The 23,065-nt window shown below is 39.1% G+C and overlaps 1 protein-coding gene across 1 annotated transcript; it reads right to left on the minus strand.

Annotated features, from left to right (window-relative positions):
- Positions 1–2,264: 2,264 nt before the first annotated feature.
- LOC134870731 (poly(ADP-ribose) glycohydrolase) lies at positions 2,265–22,985 on the minus strand. Its single transcript, XM_063893108.1, is given in 19 exon segments — positions 2,265–3,670; positions 3,905–4,033; positions 5,086–5,191; positions 6,988–7,047; positions 7,049–7,097; positions 7,507–7,585; positions 11,648–11,795; positions 13,013–13,088; positions 13,253–13,313; positions 13,415–13,494; positions 15,611–15,765; positions 16,740–16,832; positions 20,180–20,254; positions 20,513–20,599; positions 21,030–21,152; positions 21,412–21,596; positions 21,703–22,128; positions 22,211–22,299; positions 22,402–22,985. Coding segments are annotated over 19 exon segments (2,313 nt in total). The 5' UTR covers positions 22,518–22,985; the 3' UTR covers positions 2,265–3,494.
- Between the last annotated feature and the right edge of the window lie 80 nt (positions 22,986–23,065).

A 23,065-nucleotide genomic window follows, 5' to 3' on the forward strand; every position in this document is an offset into this window, starting at 1 on the left:
ACCTTACGGAGCTAGCAGTCCGTTTGGTTAAAAGCTACGGCTTTCACATAAAAATTGATTTTTCTTTGGGGATCAATTGCAGTGGAAGCATTTGAACTAAAATGGCCATAGAAAGCTGTCACTAATAAATAATTGCTGTGTTATGGATGTATACACCTCCTACGCCTCCTTTCGAGCAACCCATATTTAAAAGTGTTTTTGACCGCAAGCTATTTGGATTGAATAAAAAAGACACTGCATGCAGGTTTTCAGAGCAGTAAAGGAACTGCCTTTGGATGAGGAACCATCTCAGCATGCTAAGAGCCCAAGGAGGGACGCAATTACCATCAAACGATAGCAGCAATGACACTGCTGAAGTGCCACACAGGACACAGAGGAAGCGGTGAAACATTTAGGTCACACCGAGTTCAAACATGCCAACAGCTACGGGAGTGAAAGCTTAGGACATTCCCAGACGATGCAAAATGTGTTAATCATGATGGCGAACACTTGATTTAAAGAAGAGCATGACACTGCAAACATCCTGTCTGCAAAGGAGCATAACAGACTTGGTGGTTTGCAATAAATACTGCGGGCGTGTAACAGAATATTGTCTTTTATCTCAGTGGCTGTAATTTGTTTCAATCACAATGATCAGTGTTAAGCAGTTTGTTCTCTGCAAGAGTTTTTCCTAACAGCTTTACAATAACACTTTGCTTTTATGTGTGTACTTTGAAAAATGTGTCAGAATCACTGTGAAGCTCAGGGGACTGTAGCTCAAGAAAGCTAACTACTGTAACAAAACGCACCAGTGCAATGGGTCTTGCAAAATAAAACAAAGAATAAAAATTGCAATGGTATAAATTGATTGGAGTAATAAATAAAACCACCTTAGACTTTTCTTTTTTCTTTTACCAAAATAGTTTAAATAGAAATAGTCCATGTCTTATGTTTGAGGATTAAGTCAATTGCAAATGATGTACATCCCTATGCAATCCAGTGCCCCGGTATGTATATGCATTATGTGCAGCACCCCTCTGTTTTTCATAAAATAGTGTGTTTATAATGGAAAGGACTGAAAGTATGAATAATTACCAAGAGGAAGCTCATGACTACGAATCACATTTGTGTCTTACGTGTTTAGTCCAAACAAATGTAAGCCACAGCTCCCAGGGTTTAATCAAACATATCAATATTCAGCTGATAATGCCTTTAATCTGTGGCCAAGAGATCCTTCCATCACTCCTCCAACACGGCCAAAGAAATCCACTAATGATAAGGAAATATGAAGTAAATAGCTCATAATGAATTCAAATAGGCCTTTCCATTCATAATACAGTAGTCTTGTTATAAGACCTGACCTTCTTGGATGGAAACAAAGGAAAAGTGAAAGGATATGTCATTCCAGATTCAAACAGAATCTAATCATGAACTGGTTGATGCATTTTATTTGCTCTTTGGGGAGCATGGATGATTCATTCTATAGGCTGAATAAAAACTCAGCATTGCTGTAGTGCTGAATGTCTCTTAAAAGGATAGTTGATCCCCCAGATTTCTAACATTGAACGCTCGAAAGTCAGAAACAATGATGTCAAAAATGCATTTTTACCAGATTTCTCTTAAACAATTGGGTCATTTTCTTTAAAAAGTGACGGGTAGGGGTGTGTTATTGTTTGGCTCAAATGTGCATGAATTATAAATTGAAATATATACAATTAATAGCATTTGTATTTGGTTTTAACCCATTGAGCGGTGAGCTTATTAATTTCAGTCTGATCTGGAAACTGCATTATTGATCTGATCGCCAAAATGCATAATAGTAAAGTGTGGTCAAAGTGTGATCATGTTGAAGAGAATAAACACTGTCCATGTTTGTGACTTTATGGCAGACTGTAGCCAAAAGGTTAAACACACACATGGGGTTCTCGGCAAAGGGATCTATCCAGTAAGAAACCCCTGTGTGTCTATGATGGAGCCCCCTGGAGACACCACAAAAGGCTTTTTTTGAACTCAGCCAGCTACAAAGAGAAACCCACCTACTTCGAGTCCTGATTCGATGAAGGCTCAGCATCAGGTTCAGAGACACCTACTCCGTATTCATTCACATACAGGCTCCCAGGAGTCCATTCAGTGCCGTGCAGCCTATCTGGGGGCAAAACTGAAGCAACATTTAACTGGAAATATTGAATCAATAAACTCCTGCTGGCTGGGTAATCTGTAAAGTTAAACATAACAGCTCATTAGGAGTGTAAGTAGATAATCGCACAATCAGGCAAAGGCATCACTGAAATACATTGTGTCCATAACATCAAACATGGTGTTATTAAACACATCAACTTTAATATTGTAAAACAGATATCATACATACAAATAAAAGTATTATTTGCTGAGATTATTTTTTGACCAACAAATACCAAAAGAAATCAAACGTTCCAAAGTGCCAACGGCTGAACGTCTGAGGATTTGCGCCCAAGCAGCTTCTTCTTAATGCAGTTGAAGTGGTGTTTCATCCGACAGACAGAGAAATCACCCAGGAGCCCCACCGCCTGACTGGATGTTCTATGATCTACTTTTTACTTAATGAGGTGTCATGTACAGTTTATATAAAAGGTATGACCTTATTAATATATTGAGTGAAAGGGTGAAGCAGGGGAAAGATAAATGGCAGCGCTGTACAGAAACCGATATTGCCTGTAACATCTATGGGACAAGAAGCTCTCATTGTGATTGTTCAAAGTAGTATTTCTGACGTGTGGCTGTAAATAGGGCTTCGGAATAAAACAAAAGCAATATTAGAAATATACAAATATGCCATTTTCTTAAAACTGATTTTATTTTGGCAAAAAAATCCTACTTTTCGTTCATGTGCAGCTATACAGCAATTAGTAAGAAGGACTACAAAAAACAGATTCAAAGTGTAAATAGTTGTAAAATATAGAAACAAACCAATCAAATGAATATTTCAAATGCAACTGTTGGTTCTTTCGAATGTTTTTATCCCATACAGCAAAGAACTGGTAAAATGTGATCATGGAAGTCATTATTGAAAGTTAAATGTTGCTGTAAATGCAGAAAGTTAAATATTTTTTCCTAAAGAGCCAGGTTGCTCTTTAAATCAAACCATTTTCCTGAGAGTGCTCCTAGCCTTCCAAACCCCGTTCTTGTTATTCTTTTCTTTTAACTTCATTTCTGACAGCCAATTCAATTAGGTTGGATATGTGTAGGTGTAAAAAAGGCAACATGACAAACTGAGAAGATGGATGGCAACCTTTGCTTCACCATTAAAATCACAATTGCGTCGTATTGAAGCTCAATCCATCGGTGTAGTACCAGCTGCAGCAAAATGAACACAGCGCCAGACAGGGTCGTAACTAATCACCCTCTGCAGTCCAGTTGTTTTTGATACAAAAGGATCTGCATGTAGCTCCCATTGATGAAAACCAGATTTGGTTGATCAAGCCTTCTTAAAAAAAATAAAAAAAGATTAGGCATGGTGACTCATCAGCCACCTGGCCTTAACTGCAGTCTGCGGGGACGTGATGTCTCGCCGAGTCCCTGTCAGAGTCATCTGGCGCCGGGGAGGAGCTGACCTGTTGGTAGATGAAGGAGTACAGGCTGATGTCAGGTCGCCGACCAAGGCAGCTCTTGCACACTGAGCTGTGGTACTGCCCCAGGAGATCATACACCTCTCCTGTGAGGGAGAAAAGATGAGGATTGAAATCAAACCACATAAAGCTAAATCTCGAATTGTCAGTAAGTTTTCCATAACATTGTTTCATTAGATCACATTGTTCACAACAAAATCCAAAGAGCACATTTTCCAAAGCATATTCAATACTGTTATAATTTCATTATTGTCACACCCTGAAATATTAAAAAGACACAGTTCCATGTAAACAGGAGGCAGACGGGTGGTTTTCCTTACCGACACAGATCTTCCTCTGAGTTAGGAAAGAGTGCATCTTGTGGACATCTGTCATGAGCTGGCTGTCACCAAAGGTGAAATAGGCCACATCTCTGCCCGCCTCAGCAGCTGCCAGCATCTGGAGCAGAGCTGAAGGAAAAGAAGCTGCCTGTGTTAACGCTCCACTGTGAGAAACTGGTTCATTAGAATAAAAAGATTGCCCTGTAGAGGCTGTTGTTGCAGGTTTGTATAAACATTATCATCTTCTTACTTGTTAATATGCAGTTATATTAACAGAGGTCTAATCTAATATTAGCATTTAAATTGTGTGCCACCCACCTCTGTGGCAGTGTACTGCAAAAGGCAATAATCGGGGGAATAGGTCTCACCCCCACTGAGAACTCTGGATTAGTTACAAAGAGAAGCAAGGTCTGGCCCCGTAGAGAGCTGTGAATATTTTAAGAGACTGGAAATATGTCTGCTGATTAATGAGGGTTGGGACTATGGCAAGTTAACGAGCATAACTGAATCAACATTTTCAGAAGAGAGCTATGAGCTGAATATGCCTACACTTCAGCAGTTTCTGTCCCCGGCTCTGTTTCATCCGCTTTTCCCAAGAATTATCTGACAATTAAACACTATCTGGCTATCTGAAGCCACAGAAGGTAAACCCAGGAAGAAAACAGCATCTGAATTACAAAGCTCTTCCCGGGAGGCATGTCATTAAGCAGACAGTAGGTGATGTTGCCTATGGAGGGCTGTACCTTGCTACAGCTAATTAACAAATATGTATGTATAGTTTTCAAGCACCATGGCACCACATCAGGTATAAAGTAAGAAGCAGAGATACTACTGCAAACTGTTAGCATTAAGAGACCTTAGGCTTCCTCTCAGTGTCCGTGTTACAAGGCTGGGACAGAAAGCTGTACCGGATTGATGGACTCCAGCTGGCGATCAATTTCACTATTAATGAAACATATTAAATTTGTCATTTGATCAATAGAAGGAAGGCGAAGAATAGGCCTTAACTAAATGAACGCATTCCCGGAAGACAAATGGATGGCCCACACTGATCTGCTGGAGCCTTTCAAGCTGAAATATATTCCGATATATCCAGGAAGAGTGTCCGCTTAGACTGCCAAGTGCATTAAGATGATCTGAGCTTTTTTTTTTTCTGACAGCAGCATTACGTCAGTGCTTACCTTTCAGACGTGTGTCACCTCCAAAAACCCCACAGCCCCAGTTCCCTGTAGCCACTGCCGAGAGGTTTTGGCTTTGTTCTTCAGGGCGAGCAAAGCCACAGTAGGCCTAAATGCAGACAGAAAATGTAAACACAATGCAAAACAACCATTTACTATATTTTCATGAGAAAATAACACTGTAAAAAAGTTTGCTGTGTCTAAAATTGGTTACTTGTTTCTACACAGTAACCCTAAATAATGTATTCTATACTGCTGTCGTATTGAAAACATTTGCTGCCAATACTGCTTTTATCGCTGCTGGTATTTATATGTTTCTACTATATGTCATTACTGCATTGAGAGAAGCCTACAAAATGTTGTTGTACCTGAGTATGACAACTATAAAGATATTCTGATTATGGTGCTAAAATAAAATAATGCAATAAGTAGCAAATAGGGACTGATTTCAGATACCGCCATTGCCTCATGATAAGCATAGCCCTTCCATCATCAAAATTGTGAATACACTAGGTTTTCTCTGGGTTGAAAAAACATCAAGTTGTCAGGCACACAAGGGCACTGAGTGATATGTCATTTGGTACATAAATGCAAAATCCACTCTGATGAGCCTCAGGTCGTAGGATCACATTTTATTTCAGCTCACTGGTATGTTTTTTTTTGTATAAGAGCCAGTCCTTCAGAACGTCTCCTTTATATCAGATATAAATGGAAAAAAGCAAAGTAATTCCATTTGCCTGCAGGCCTGTGCTTGACACATCAGTTAATGCATGAACACATAAAAGGTTGGTTGGATTGACTCAACATATATTTGGCTACATTTCACACCTATTTCCTCAAGTCAATTCCAACTGGTGTGAAATTGGCGTAGGTTTCAAAATAGTCATCGCATATCAAATATACTAAACCCACGTGCAGCAACATGAGTATTTCACAGGAAGACATTATAAAATAAAAGATCTGAAGGGGCTCTGGACATTCATTTTCACCATGAAATGAAGTGAATAGTGAAAATGAATTGTGCGAGCCCACCCTCTTCCTGACCAGTCATAAATTGTTCCTGTGAAAGGGTAGATGTGACAGTTAGCTGAACAATATTCGAAACAAGATTGATTTATATGTTGGTGCATCCTTCACACCCTTGTCAGAGCTGTCAAACTCCTCCATACTTTCTGATTTGACAACATCTTGATTGTCTTTGAACGGGCAGACTGCACACATGGAAGATTCCCATTTAAAAAATAATCTGTAATGTAAATATAATAATTACGATTCATTGGTGTGAGGTCACATATGTTGATTAAATGAATCCTAGCCCTATTGGATATTGTAACGAATAGCATCAATTTATTCTCTACAAATGTAGAAATCCATCAGCCTGTATTACTTACAATTAAAATATGTACCTAGAGAAAAGTGAACATCAATGTCATCTCAGCTGACATTTGCTATATTCCCGTTACCCATTTATAAACCAAACGGACTGACATTAAAGTCGATATGTCTATGAAAAGCAACATTAGGTTAACTAGCAAAAAAAGCTAAAAGATAATTGCAGCCATGCGCCTTTAAAAAGCCATGACTAGTTCAGAGTGTAACATCAAAGAGCAGTGGTAGATTGCCCCCTCACTTCCACTCCTCTCAATTAAACAGTGCAAACTTTGTCTACACAACAAAAAAGCTCTTACAGCAGCACTCATCATAAAGTTACTAAAGTTTCGATGAGCTGACATCTTTTGTTTTAACTCTTTTTTATCATTTGAATTTTTAAGTGTTTTTTTTCTAAATAGGGACCTGTTCAGTTTTGTGTATATATAAGATATACAAAGAAAAACAAGGCATATACAACACAATCATCCAAAGAATGTAAGCAGGTTATACACATCAAAATACAAATAAAATGACCTTGTTTAGTTCTCGATTGAGTCTATCAGGACGGAACTGTTCGAGGAAGTTCTTGAACCTGCAGCGCATCGATGGCTACAATCTCTGTGCATCTTCTCTGCCAGCCATCTCTGCCAACAAATTTAAAAAATGGTATCACGTACAAAGGAACAGATACACTTGAGACAAATTATGCAATAATATCCTGCAGCAACATCTATGACAGAAATAGGAAGTTCCAGTAAATAAAGTCATAAAGAAACAGGTTCAAAAAACATGCCTTGTGACATACAAAGACATGTCTGGATTTACATTATGATAAAGGTACTGGATGAAATGTCAGGCAATCATAAAATTGGATGGCAGTTCATCAAATAGTTGTTGAGGTGTTTCAGTCTGGACCAAGTTGATGAACCGATCAAAACTGCACTACCATGAGCTAACATGGCCATAACTGATTGCTACGTAGCATTTAACAAAGCATTTATTTTTTAAATACGGTATTTTAAGGTTTTTAAAGCAGCTAAATTCAATAAATACCTCAGAGTTGTGTCCTGGTGGCTGCCAGCCCACTTGTAAGTCTGAGCATAGCCGGTGTATTTACTATACTGCTGCGTCCCTGGTAATAACAATAACAAAGCATTAACACATTTATTTTTATAATTTAACATTTCAGAATTAAAGAATCCTTCCGGTTGAGTTCAGGTAGCAAAGCTGAAAGAAAGGCAGGTAAGATTACAGTGTTAACAGGCACATAAAGTCCAGTGGCTACCATTTAGAAAACGGAGGTGTTGTCATACTTGTGTAGCTAAAATCAATGTTTTTCTTTTTGAACATTTTTCTATTGATTTTTTAAATTAAAACAACAATAACTACCTAGGATATACAGTTTATTTTCACGCTTGTGTCAGGAGATGACAAACAGCATTCATCTTGTCACCTGTTAGGAGTACCTGTCATATACTTTGCAGAAAAATAGAATACACTTTCCTAAAAATTACATGTGGCAGACATCCTACTTTGAACCCAACAACAGCTTCCACAATTTAAATATCAGTTTATATTAAAAGTCAAAAACAGAAATGCAAAGACAAAAAAGCATGTACAAGTGGTTACTCTTGAAATATGTGCATAGATATCCAACAATACAAATAACTTTAGCAATTAACTGTAATAACTAAAGGTTTTCATTCAGGTGTCGTTAGTGATCCTCCCTGATGTGATCGGATGAACCAGGAGGAGTTTCCTGACAAGAGGAAGGTCAAGTTATTCCCCCCCCCTTGAAACAACGTCAGAATCTGACCGATTGCCCACAGGGGAACACTCATCACCAGTTAAAGGGGGAGAGGAGGGGGGGGGGAACAGCAGCACAGTCAAACCAATGAGGCCACAAATTAACTTCCCATTCATTAGCGCTCATTAGTACCTGGCTGTCGAGAGCACTCGCTGAGATGCTTCACGCTGCAAAGTGAATAAACCAAGTGATTAGTAGTGGGGCCTTGGTCAGCAGGTATAAGGAGGTGCGCGGGGGGGGGTGGTATCTACAGCGCAGTCTGCTTGACAGACCTTTCACTTATAATCAGCCTGACTAACACTTTCTTAAAGTAATAAGCACAATTGCGGCCCAAACAAGACATTAGAGTGTCTAAACTGGTTCACAAATACTTAATTTACAGAAAACAGATGAGCGAAGAGACAGGATGGACAATTCAACATACTACCTGACTTTAATATAAACTGTTCAGCCAACTCCTTCAAGCTCAGTATGGTAAATGGACTTGTACTTATATAGCGCTTTATCCAGTCTTTTCGACCCCTCAAAACGCTTTACATACTACATGTCATTCACACCCATTCATACAGAGCAGTACACTCTTTGCTCTGGGGAACTACCTTTCACACACATTCATATACTGTTGGCCATGCCATCGGGAGCAAATTGGGGTTAAGTATCTTGCCCAAGGATACATCGATTACAATCCAACTCCTGCATACAAACACCTTTGCAATAATAAATGAAAATGTGTATCTCCACTAAACTATAGAGGTGTTTTTAGTGATGTACAATAGATACACAAAGTAGACCCTTGAAGGATGTTTTCAAAACACAAACTTTGACACTCCCACCATAAAACAAGACGGCCCTGTCTCCAGTATTCATACTGTACATCTGACCTTTACTGGTCCTGCAAGAATATCAACTCTATGATCAACCATATTTGCGTTTGAAAGGAACAACCTTCATGAACAATATCAATTATAATATTTTTGTAGTGCGAAGCAGATCAATCTTGGCCCGGCAAAGATGTGTCTGGTTGTTAAAAATAATTTCTAAATAACAAAAAGGTTGCATAAAAATCAGCAGGTATTATTTGCTGTGCTCCTGAAGGTTGTTCCTTTCATGTGCAAATGCATCACAACAAACTGTCTCATATTTGTGGTGAACCAGAGACAGTAAAAGGTCAGGAGTGCATCTCATTGCCATGTTGAGGTAAAAGTGGGAAACTGAGAAGGTACCAATAAATGGTGTAGCATGATTATGCATCAAGACAAAATCCCTAAAATCTTTTGCAGTATGCACCACAATTTCTGGTCAGTATTTCCTTCTATGAGTCACATGACTTCTCCTTGATACACTATATATGTTTGACCGCTCCAATGGTAGCCACATATCTAGCAATCAAGGATAAATTCAATTAGGCAGGGGCACTTTTGCAAATTTCACTGCAGAGGTAAATTCCATTAGCTTCCTTACTGTATGCCAAAACACATGACAGGGGGATATGATTTACCACATGGCCACATCGCAGCTAAGGCTTAGATTTGGCTGTTACAACGGAGGACAAGAGATGCGGGCAGGGTTTAATAAGATGATGGAATGGGAGAGTCCATTAGCAGAGCGGGTCTTGGGCAGGTCTTCCAGCTATAATTTATTCTGGGCCCGGGTAATAAAGTTAAGTGGCGTAAGTGGAGGCGAGGGAGAGATGGCCATCAAGAAGTCTGAAGGTGACTCCGCCAAGCACAGGAGATCTGCTGCTGCGGTATGATTGCTGATCAGGAGGGCGGAGGCTCTGTTGCCTCACTTCCTGCTCAAATCCACCCACTGGTAATGCATCTTGTTAATCTATTTATGGTCAGTGGGTATCTGCTGTAACAGTGGTTGACGCCATGCACTTGAATATATTTAAATGTATAATTTCAAGACATATTTATCTCTAATGTTATCAGAAGGGTTTATTAGCAGCTAATATCTGGTGCTAGACAAGGAGCGTACAGATGGTTTATCAGCAATGACTTCTGCCTGTGCTGGAAAGCAACGCCATAAAGTCAGAGTGAACCAACAAAAAAGGGACGTAAATCCCAAAAATGAGCAAAGCATCTTTATTGATGATAGTTGCAGTAATGTAATAATAAAATATCGATATGGCCCTAAATGGATTTTAATTTGAATGATTTTAACTAAGCAGTGCCAGAACCTTTTATTTAAATAAATTGTAAGGGTAACAAGGAAAGAGTGGCATTTTTCTCTAACTAAAATCCATTTAATTTACGTCAGCTATACCATGCTCTACTTATAAAGGGCTCACTGCATCTATTAAAAGAGATGTACTGTATATTTATTCAACAACATGATAAGATAACCTGTTTCCATTCAATACAACAATTCATGTTGAGAGTCTTTGCTAACTAGGTAAAAAATATATTTTCAAGACCTAAGTGTTTCTAGGGAGGTTCAGTACATACAGAAATATCAATTATGATATTTTTGTAGTGCGAAACAGATCAATCTTGGCCCAGCAAAGATGTGTCTGGTTCGTAAAAATTATTTCTAAATAACAAAAAGGTTGCATAAAAATCTGATGATTTTTGGTAATCCTGCTATAAAATCTTTGATTATTAAAATACTAGTCCCAATATCATGCATTCAATTATGTATCTCTAATTCGTATGCCTGATTATTCCCTTATGAATGAAGTTACTATTGTAATGAAGTTATCTTATATTGTTCTTGTTGAAATGGTTCTACTGGATTTAAGTGGGCTTCCCTGAGTGTTTTTAAAGCAATTGCTATACAAAGCAACATTTGTTTTCCAACCTCTCCATCAAAATCAATCAAGCAAAGAGTCAACAGTGTTGAAGAGTTTTTTTAAAAAGGACAGCAATCAGCCTCCTGCTGAGACTCGGTTGTTACTGGGTCTACTGGCCCGTCACAACCTTGTTTGTTGCAACCACTCAATACTGAAGTACAGTCTGTGGGAATTACTCAACAGGAAGACCCCAGCTGAGAAATCAGGACAGGCCAATCTACAACTCTAGAATGATGCGACTCTTCCCTTACCTTTGGGCCAATCAAAAGGCAACATGTGACAAGGACGGAAAGGGAAAACAGGGCAATTTAAAGAAGAACAATCCTTTAGCCTCATGCTGAGCCACAATGGGTAAATTGATTGTGTATACAAGGTTTCAAGGTTTCAAGGTCATACTGCTGCTGTGTCAACAAACGCCTTCTACCCTTCAGTCAAATTATAGGTCAAGCAAAAGAAAAGTAAACCCAGGGGCATTATTGATCTGATCTGGATCAAAATATTAAATCATGCATAATTGAATAGAAAAATACTTCTTCAGAGGATTTGTTTTTATTTTGCATACAATGTGTGGAGGAGTTTTTATTATCACTGACCTGTGATGATCAGACATTCATTATGATCCAGGGCTTCAGTGAAGAGGCGAGAAACAATAAGCTCAGGGTTGATCAGAAAACGGATTTCCTCCTGGACTAGACCAGAACTGGTGACTCCTCCCCCCACAAACTGGTTGGCAAAATCCACCTGCAAATCAAGACAGATGACTTGCTATGAAGAAAACAATCAAACACCCCTTGCAGCATGGACTGAATTTAGAAGTCACATATTCTTTTGACAAAACATTTTCTTTGACTGTTAAACGTGTAGTTTCCTAAACTTTGGACAGTAGGTGGAAAACACGAAGCAGGAAAGGGTTTTAGGCTTTTTTTATTTCTGACAGAATTCCTGACAAGCTGATTGGGAATGTGTCCCAAGGTGCTCACATTACTCAGACTCCTTTCCCCCATGCCAAAAAGAGCTCTCCCCGGGAGCAGCACTTAGGCTAGCTGCTGCCAGTGGCAAATATGAAAAAAACAAGAGCAGAGTCCTGCAGTCCAGAGTAAACATCTCCCTCTAGTCATAACATGCTACTAAATTGACTGCTGACTGGTGCCTGTAATATAGCTTGCTGCTTGTGCTGTGTGCACAAAACTATGGGTGAGACTTGTTTATGTGATTGGTTTTGGTCTGTTTATGATTCAAAATCAATTCTCATCGTTTCAGTTTATGAAACAGACGTGACAAGTCATGGTTTTATTAAAAAAGCAGCCGTTTTGAACATATTATTGAATTTCCTGACAGTTGTTGCTCATTGGCCTAAAGACAGCACACACCAACCCCGTCACAACCCTAAAGCAGAGGCTGCAGAGGAGCGTGCTGCAGATCTTCCCAAACTGGTCACTCAACACTGGGATAGCAAGCCAGCCTCCAAAGTCTGCTTTGACAGGCTGTCATCCCACCCCCCCACCCCACTGCACCCCAGCAGAGCATCCATCAATCCGGGCCACGGTGTACCCCGGGGCTGGTCATGTGTGCACATCAACTGTCAGCTTGTGGCAACTGGAGGCAAACAAAAGGTGAAAGGCAGAGCGGGCCGTCCTGACAGAGTAAAGGAAGCACGGCCGACAAAGAGAGCAGAGGAGACTCAGAGGCCTCGACCCCGGTCCCAGCACACACTCCCTCTGACGTGTCACCAGCTCCCTCAAAGGCCTTTTCAGCAGTCGTAAGCATTCTGGGTGAAAGACTCCAGAATGTGGTGGCTTAGTGACTGACTACATCAGTGGGAAAAGGGGATGGGAACCAAGCAGTGTAGAGTATATCGCAGCCATTTATCAAGCAAAAGAATAGGATTCTGCAAGGTCTATTAAAATAACATGACATTGTATATTCACTATTGAACGCTATTGCTATACTATTCTTACCTGAAGCATTCCATAACCATCATCCTCAATGGTTCCTTCACAAGTGATGTGGAGATTTGTGAGCTGAGCCTGTGAGCTGAAACACAACATGTTTTTAAGTTATTCATTAAAGTTGAGCCATGGATTTTTGCTTCCAAACAGTCTTATAGCTTTAGATTTAGGAAGCTGCAGTGATTTCTTTTGGGCAAAAACAATTGACATACTACTACTAGGTTTTGAAACAGTGTCAGCTCACTACACCTTTTCCAATTCAGAGGTTTATCCAAGCTTTTTCGTGTGAATGTCACAAGTCCGGTAGGCTCTGAAAAGAAAAATAGGGAAGAAAGGAATATTTTTTTTTATTTATAAAAAAGCACTTTACATCAATACGACATTGCAAACATTTTCAAATGTAACACCTACTTTGTTCAGTGACACTTTTGAAATAGCACATCAGGGTTTTTAGTTTCTCAATCTTGCTTGAAGAGCCCCCCCCAAAGAGCCTGAAGGCAAGAAGAGATTTTGGATATTAGGATACATATTATGTTCTTCTTAAAAAAAAGAAACCACACTTTTTTGGCAAGGTTGTTCACGGCATCACAGCCAACGACCAACACATTCAGTCATCCACTGGTTAAACAACTAGAGCCATGAGTGGGAAACATGACTCTCCAGTGGGTCGAAACACAAGACCTCCACTTTGGCCATGTGAGTTCAGTCAGGCTTTAACTTTTGATATGAATTGGTTCATCTCTCACTCAGTTTCCCTTTCAGTCACTATCCGATTATGCAGGAGCTCCTTCGCTGTTACGACAATGGAGTAGCCCGAGGCTTGCCATCGCAGAGTCACACTGGTGTGCTACTTCACAGCACTCACACAAAAAAGAGAATAGAACAAAGAGGGAAACAGGGCTCCCTCCTTGGGGGTACATTAAGAAGCCCTGTGTTGTTTTTAAGCAACAGAGTCCTCAGGAGGCAAAAGGTCAATCCCCCTGAAAAATAACATACAAACGCACACACACACAAAACTGCTGGTAGTGAGGTGCACTGGGCGAGTTTGAATGCAGCATTGAGCCCACCATCGCCGTCTCAAGCAAACTGTAAAGAACGCCACAGCCCTCCTTATAAACCACAATAAAGTGGAAGAAAATGTCATATGAGTGAAATGAAATATCGACAAAAGCTTGATGCACCGAGAGCCCTTCAGGGGCCGAGAAATGCTTTCATCCAAGTCAGCTCCTGCACCCAGTGTGGCGCCTAGAAACCATTGTGCGTTGTGTAGTCTTCAGGGCATAAGTCTTTGACATCAACCGGCCACTAGTAAGAGCAGGCTTTTAGTAACATGTGCTCTTTGGGGAAGAGAGAATTAATAGTTATATAACATCAATAGAGCTCCCATAGATATAAAAGAAAGCTATGATGTAACTCAAGAAAAGGGGATAATTGCCCACAGTATGTACACCGGTTGGGTTCCTCAATCATCAGCATAAGAAAACATTTAACAGGAGACAGGAAAAGCTAAATGCACTTTGTGGTAAAATGATACACAAAGCTTGCTTTTGATGAATCCGTTGAATGGCAGGTCCACCATTTCAGCCAAAAAACAACAAACAATACTTTTAAGTCAGCTTTATCTCAATGTAGAGTTCTTATTTGCATTGCGATAAAGCTGATTATGTTTTAAATACATATGGGACGTCTCTATTGAGGTAGAATAACATCTGAAGATAAACAGCTTTGTTTTTATTTCCTTTTCTTATTCTTTTGAAACCGAAATGCAGAGGAAAAGAACCGTTTTAACAACAATAAAAGAAAAACGTTCAAAGCTGGCTCGCTCCAAATCGGTGATTCAGGGGCATTTTTAGCAGCAAGCTAACAAGATGACTCTGGGCTTTCCTTTCAAATCAAAGAAAAACCTTTATGTGAATAAAATGCTGATGCAATTGATCTCTGTAACAGCCTTCTGCAAAACAGCCAATGGCCTTCTCCATTGTCAAGAGCAGCCATCTGAGTCAATGTTAATCTAATTCAGACCTCCATTTAGGTAATTACACTGTGATGCCAAAAGAGATGGGGGACAAGACTGAGCAGAGACCTGCAGACTGTTTTGGCATTACACCACCCAGGCGATCTCCACAGCGAAAGCTTGCAGGAATTAAACTGCTGCATTCCTCTTTTTCCCGTTTCATGCTTTTAAAGGAAAAGGTTTGGCTCTGACCTACACGTAAAGAACGGTATTAAAATGTCTGGTAAAACTGAGTGCCAGAGAAAGATAGATTGAGCAACAAATAGCATCATAGTGTAAAGTTTGTGTAAGTATCGCAGGCAAAAGGACACATCTGCTACGTGCTTTAAAATGTCATTATTTAAAAAGGTAAAATGACAATCAAAGCGATCACTGTTTCTAATCACTATACAAGTTATAAGATAGCTTCTGCTCCTACAATCTACACACAATGTTAATGCTTGCTTTAAACCCAGCATGAAGATAAAATGGTTTATAGCGAAAACGTATACACTAGTGCCATCTCATGGAAATTAAACAAGTTGTCCCAGCAGCATCATTTACAAACTGATTATTTAAACATTATGTATGAAGGCACCACATCCCCATGTTACCTGAAGAAGTTGATGTCTGGGTAGTTGTAGTACTCAGTCTTCCTGGAGTTGCGTCGGGGGAAGGTGCAGAAGAAGGCGTTGGCAAGCAGACATGCCACCTGCTCCTGAGACACGGTGATGGAGTGGTCCATGCCTTCTTTGAGGAGGGGTATCGGCTAGAGGAGGAATACAGATAATACTGAGGAAGGTCAAAGTAATTTGTTTTGTCAATTTACCAAACGAGACACTGAAGTACGTTGCATAAATGCACTCATTTGGCACCACTTGGTGCTTCTTGAATCATAATCACAATCAACATCCTCCTTTGCTCACTAGAGATCCATACACCTGATAACAGCTATTACTTTATAAATAAACAATGCATCTGTGTAAGCAATTCTGTCACGACAATTAGAAGTGCTGGTTGAATTTAGGAATAGAGACGAACCGGGAAAATAACTGATAAAATACAAGTTACCAAATATGAAACAACATAATAATAATAGTGGTTTAAATTCAATCTGACAGGTGTGTATGTGGTTATAGATCAGATCAATGTAAGAGTCCATTCTGTTTACTTTACTATGAATCTATTCCTCTCTTTATCTCAACACAGACCAGTTTTCCACAGAATCAGTAGAGTTTTACATACATTTTAGACAAGCTACCCACTTAATTTTCCATTTGTAGAAAAAAAATGTATTTGGTCCTTAGAAAAAACATAAAATTCCACTGCAACGCACTCTTTTTAATGAACGCTATAATTTGCTACATGAAATTCTGCCTTAGCGCGAACCTGTTTGCTTGAATAATGTTTTTAGTCATATACTGAATATAAAAGTTATTTCTCGATCAATTTATCACTCACTGATGTAAAACTAGGATGACTTGCTAATGGATACACAATGACACTTTTAAACTACTACCACACATTGCTCTTCATCATCCGCACATGAAAGAAGCGGATGACCAGGAGGACTGAAAACATTGGACAAATGACCATCAATAACTACGTGCCTTGACCTCACCATTTTTACTACCATTTCACAAGATATTTGTCATGTTGCGACCTTTGGGATCAACCTGCTGCGGTGATCTACTGTGTCACGGACCAGTAAGTCAGGGCCTGTTGGTTAGTGATGACTGTTACCTTGGTACAGAGCTCAGATGCTCTCAGTGCTAATTGCACCATGTCTGGCAGCAGGGAGTCAAACAGATGTTCAGCAGCATCAGGATCCAAGACCTTGGAGAGAGCAAGAAATCTGTTTATGTTTGTTGTTTTGCCACAAAACCCAGCTGTGACATTATTAGCTGTATGGGTTGATTAAATTGACAACTCGGATCTATGGCAATATGAACAATTTCACTGAAAAACGTATAGTAAGAAATGTAAGCTATACAGAACGTCAAAAAGCCATAACCTCTGTAGAAGAAGTAAAAAATAAATAGGTGAAATTACACTATACAACCTACCATAGCATGCATGCAGATTTAAAACAAATAGTGGAAGAAAAATAACTGAATATAACCTACTATTGGACATTTAAAACAATTGTGAAATATATAAATGAATTACATCTGGCTTTAGCTGAACAGTTTGTCGATAATAACATGACAAGAAACAAATATTAAAGTATCATACATGACTCAACAACACTGCTTACAGTCAGTGCTCTAATATATCATAGAACATATACAGTGTATATTACCCATATTTACACCCATATTGGCTACAAAATGTCACCGATCAATCACAGAGTCATTTAATCAAGGTTGCCCGCACAGCCATGCCAGCTGATTAAACAGTCTTCCTGGAAGAGATGCAAATGGCCAAGCATTGGAAACAGAAAGGACAGTGTGTGTCCAGGAAAAGGAGCCTTGACTTGTGTTTTAGTGAAGGACATTTATATTATGGCAAAGGAAGCCTGACTAAACACTGTCATAAGTAATGACCTGGTTGACATCATAAACTGCTCCTACGGGCGTAATAAATAAAGGCAGTTGACAGGGCGAGACTGGGATATAGCTGAGGTAGTATAAGCCAAGCTCTTTAAATCAGCAGAAGACACTGCATCAAATCAACTGAAATAACACTCTGTATGTCTTGATACAGGTCTGTACATCACACCCAACTGACAAAGTAATCAAGCGAGATGCGTGGGTGTGGGCAGTAAGAAACCAGATTCAGATTTAACACAACTCCTGATGCTCTGGGTTCCTATTCCACACAGGTCCGAGCTATAAAGCAATCCGCCTGACTGCGTCTGTGGACGTGCGACCGTGTAAAAATAAAACGCTTGCGTGCTCGTAACCGTAAATACAAGACTGGTTGTGCTGGAGAAAGTGAAATTGACAAAACCAATGCTGTCCGTCAACCGCTTTTCCCATATTCATAAGGTTATTGTGCAGAAATGAATATTCAATGAGGTTGCCCGGCCCGTCACTCCATGCCATTCATGTCTACTTTTCTCTGACACTCAAAATAAGCCTGCTCCAGGGTCTCCAGGCTAAAATCTCCAACGGAAAAGTAACAAAGGGGAAAACGGGGTAGGTAGCCTTGCATGGGTTGCCTTTCCTCATGTTGCCTGTGTGTTGCACTGGAAATAAATAAGACATATAAAATACTCTGTGATTGGTTTTTACAATAAACTAGGTTAAATACCAACACTATATTTTCTTGGCTATGGCTGTACATATGTACGAATCCTAATTGCTACTGCCCCTGCTGCACAATGAACTACTAAAACACAGATTTATTAACTCACTGAAGCTTTCTTTTACATCTATGGGAGCTAAGGCAATAAACAGACTTTGTTAAGAGGAACTGTGTGTGTCAACTTTGCAATAATATGGAGCATAAATAAAGCCTATCTATTTTGTGTGCACTACCATGACTTATACGCAACTCTAAAGAGTGACATGAAACATAACTGTCACACTTTCATTACCATAACCTTACGTCAAATTTAACGTGTTTACTGACTTCAACAAACCACCTTCAGTATGAACCAACAAAGCAAAAGCTTCAATTCATGTGACACCTCACTTAAAATCCATATTTGTTTCAATAGATTTAATGCTACTGGACATTTTGCAATCAGACAAAGCCAAATCTTGCCATCCAAGTTGACTTGACACAATTCAAATCCAACCACAACAAAACTTGGCCTAAGGCTAAAGCCTTTCAACATGTCCAGATTGTATCTAATAAAATCCCCATTCACTATGATTTATGGCACACAATTGGCTCAAGAGTATAAGGCTGAAGTAAATCATTCTCTAGGATGTAATGTCATATAATGCCATTTTCATTTCTGACAACTTACTAAACTTTGACCTTTCGGCAACATGTTAAATTATTTCTCTGGTCTGCCACTTTTCCTTTGAAGGGCTTCAACATTCTCCTGTGAACAATCCATTACTAAATAATTGACATAATGGCATTCATTAAAAAAAGCATTACATATAATTCTTTCCTGAGATATCGTGAAAAACATCATGAATTCAAGGTGATGCTATGAAAGCACAGAGTAGAAGAGTGCTTTTTACTACAAGGAAAATAAAGCTCATTATTTGTCTAGTCTTACATGCTCAGGATTTGTTCAATCAAACACTCATGTCACAAAATGGCCCATCTGTACTAATGGAAGTTTCCTATTCCTTTCATGAACCAGACAGGAGTACAGCCGTTCTGGATTTTACAAAGGATGACGCAGAGCGCATCAGGACAGAAGATGATGGATGGCCTCCAAACAAGGCTGGAAAACGCACTGACAACTCTGAGCAACAGCCAATAAACAAACAGTGCTCTGGCCATCTCAACGTAACACGGAACGAAATAAAAGGGGTTATCTGGGGACAGTAAAAGATATATACATAAAAACTCCTTTTAAGACAATGCTATATCTGAGTCTCAGAACTTTAAACTGCACAAAAGGATAAAATATGTCCAATTATTTGTATTGTACTAACTTGGAGCAAATGCTGTGGCTCTGGTTATGTAATGGTGCAAAAACGCACTCACAATCCTTGAAAAAACAATTTAATAATATAGAACAAACTTTCTCAAAAGCCCTGTTAAAACTTCACTTCCACTCTTAGCTATATATTTCCTTTAAAAACAGTATCAGATCAGTTTATGAAAGGCTCATTTTAGGTGCCATAACTTCGAATTATGCAGCGTTTCCAAAGAGAAAGGAAAAATGGATGCACAGTAGGCATATTTATCGATATTGATTCACAATGTGACTTAAATACTGGTTATACTAAACTAAATCTAATCTGGTGCAAATGAGACATCCGTATTACTGTTTCATCCACAAGTTGGAGACATTATCCTAACTACCTAATGAGACATCTGTACTCTCTTTGACCCAAGCTCTGTGAGAAACACTGGTTTACGATGCCTTCTGTCGGGCAATTAAGTATGATGGTTAGACAGTAGAGATTTCATTAGACAGCTACCCTCAAACAACTTCAACATGCGTGTCCATCTGAATACCAGTTTTGATCAACATACTCTTACGATGAATAAATTACAAGAACAAATAAACTTTATTCGCTACATATGGAATCATTGCTATTCTTTACCTTAGTGCAGTAAAGTCGTAATGCGGTGAAGTCCCATTTCTTCGCCTGTGAGGAACTGTACTTCAAAATGGCATTCTGTTAAAAAAAATTGAGAATCTAAATGAATCTGAAGTTGTCATTTTAAGTTTGTATTTCTACACGTGTATTAAAATAAGAAACATAATGAACAAAGAGTAACATTGTCAGATGCTGCGTGCCTCTCAGTTTCTGGGCTTATGACGCCATCTTATGGCATAGTCTGGTAACAACAACCACTGTGCAGCATGCCTGTTTTACAGACTGAAATGCATTAGGCCTTGCCAATAAAGGACAGCACATACATACTAAACTTGCCTTCAACTCGGGTTGACATGTAAATTCGTCGTTCAAAGTTTCCTTGATCAACTCCCATCGACTCTTATTCTCTCGTTCTTGTGTTTCCTGTTGAAGCACACAGCTTGTAAGTTCTCTGCAGGGTAAATTCAGATAAGATATTCATATAAAGAATAACAAGGCTGTGTTGTTGTGCCTGTTTCTTGCAGTAGTTTAATTAATCAATGTAAAACAGTACAGTCATTTACCCCCTCGTTGTATAATTCTTGAACATGCAGATTTGAAACATGTAATGTGGATGGGTAAGCAACTAAATGGTAGCAACTCTTGAGAGTTACTACAACTAAATATCCCAGTGCTCATAAAAGTATGCTCATTGTTCACAATAATAGACTTAAAAATTGTTTAGTCAGTTTACTTACCCATATAAAAGTTTGCATTAATGTGCCATTCATTTATATTTTTAACATTATCCATTGCTACAATTGTAATTTAATACTGACAAGTCAATAAACACTTTATATATATACACCATTACCTCATCATGTACAGGAAACAGGTTCCAACTGGAACAGGGCATCTTGACATGGATGTCATCCCAGGTATCCTTAAACTTAGCAGGATATGGAACAGGTACTTTACCACTGTGAAGAAGGTCTGTCTGTCAGTGAAGAACAAATGGCATAAGAACATGTAGTACCTGTGCACAAACCATCTAAATGGCAATACAATATAAAACGATGAGACACTTAAAAAGACATATTGGAGTTTAGTTTTTCGCCTTCCCAAGCTTACATATTTTTCTGAAAAAATCGGATTATGATTGTACTAATTGTTTCTGATAGCTGACTCAGAAACATGCAAAGACGTTAGATTGAAATAAATCTGAAGTTTTGTGTTTAAAAAGAAGATGCTCCAACCCTTATCATCACACTGTGGTGGCCAGGAACATCCTTTAGCGGTGGAAGCGCTCTCCCACATTCAGGCATTCTGTTGAGATCATTGATTGGTGTCCCCAGCCATTTGACAACAGGCTTGACAACAGCAGAGGTATTTTCCTTGTCTGCATCTCCTTTCTCTGGAGGCTTATCTGGTGATGAGGTCCCTGAAAAGAAGTCTGTTATTTTTGGTATTATGTTTGTAAGAGCCGTCTGAGCTTTCTTCACTCTTAAATGTATCATAATTATGAGACAGTGTCTGCATATGCTCACTCTCTGCAGAATCCATGGAGGCTGGTGAGACAGGATCGTCGTCATACAGGTTTTTTGATGTCATGTGTTGAGTTTCTTCATCCGAATCAGAGACAGCAGGCTTTTCTGCATCTTTACAGTATTGAATCTGAACTGAGGTGCTTTGCAAGCCTCTGTCATCATCGTCCATCTCTACATCTTCTAAGATATGGCACCCATCAGCTGTACTTGGGTCTCTTTTGGGCTTAACCAACCATCGATCAAGAGTATTTTTTAAGGTATTTTGTTGTCTTGGGCCGATTCTTTGATTGTTACCTTTTGTCTTTACACCTCTCAGACCATCTGCTCCAGTCTTTGGCTGTACATCCATCCTTTTGTGTGTGTTGTCTTGCCTTCTTTCTTTATTTACTGTGTCATTATCTCCAATCTGAATGTTAAAAGTTGGAACTGAAAGTTTACAAAGAGGAAGATTAAAACCAAGCTAACAACTTGTTTGACGTATACTTAAAATGCTATCTTACCAAATTACCTTGGAGAGGAGATGCAGGGTAAGTTGGGGCACTGGTTTCAACCCTGAGTCTCTTTGCTAAAGGTTCAAAGTCTGTGAGCGCAGTCATTCTACAAAAGAAAAACCAACACATAACACCATGTCCATATTAAATTGAAAAAGAGGTGCAACTGAGCAGCTTAAACATAAAAAGAAAATCAATGTATACTCACAATACAATTTGAGCTGACACCACGATTGAAATGTTATGTGGTTGTGTGCAGACTTGTTTCTTGGGCAGTCCTTTCTTCAATAGGTTTGCAAATCTTAATATATGGTATGCAGCCATACACTCTATTTCTGGAAATCAGAGAGTGCTTTGGTTACCCAAAGGTACATACTCCTCCGTGGTTTAGTGACTATCACACGTTTCCTAACTAATAAGCATTAACTAAGCACTAAATGAGGCAGGAAAATGATGTTTTGTAATTTCATATTATTCCGACGTTGGTCTTTGGCAGTAGTTAGTTGCAGTCAAAAGAAAAATTGACAAGCTGTCCATAAACAATTGTCAACAAAGCATAGCTTATGAGCTAACGCTTGACCTACATGCTAACTATGCGTTAAAACAACCGGAAAATAATTAAGAGTAGCGTCAGAAACTTGAGCTTGGTAGTGTAGAGTGATAGCTTAATATAAGAAATAGCTTCAACGTATATTATAAGAGCATTTGTTGTTTTTTGTTAATGGTAAACGAACTGCTCATGGTTACAAACAGTGACGTTGTTCAACACCAAAACACTTCCGTGTATGAGTGACGGCACAAATCCCAAAACAACGCGATATTTCCGATGCAGTTCTCGTGGATCGCAAATATGTCAAGACATTTTTTCAGAA

Source organism: Eleginops maclovinus, chromosome 10, assembly GCF_036324505.1.
Source record: "Eleginops maclovinus isolate JMC-PN-2008 ecotype Puerto Natales chromosome 10, JC_Emac_rtc_rv5, whole genome shotgun sequence".
Classification (NCBI taxonomy): domain Eukaryota; kingdom Metazoa; phylum Chordata; class Actinopteri; order Perciformes; family Eleginopidae; genus Eleginops; species Eleginops maclovinus.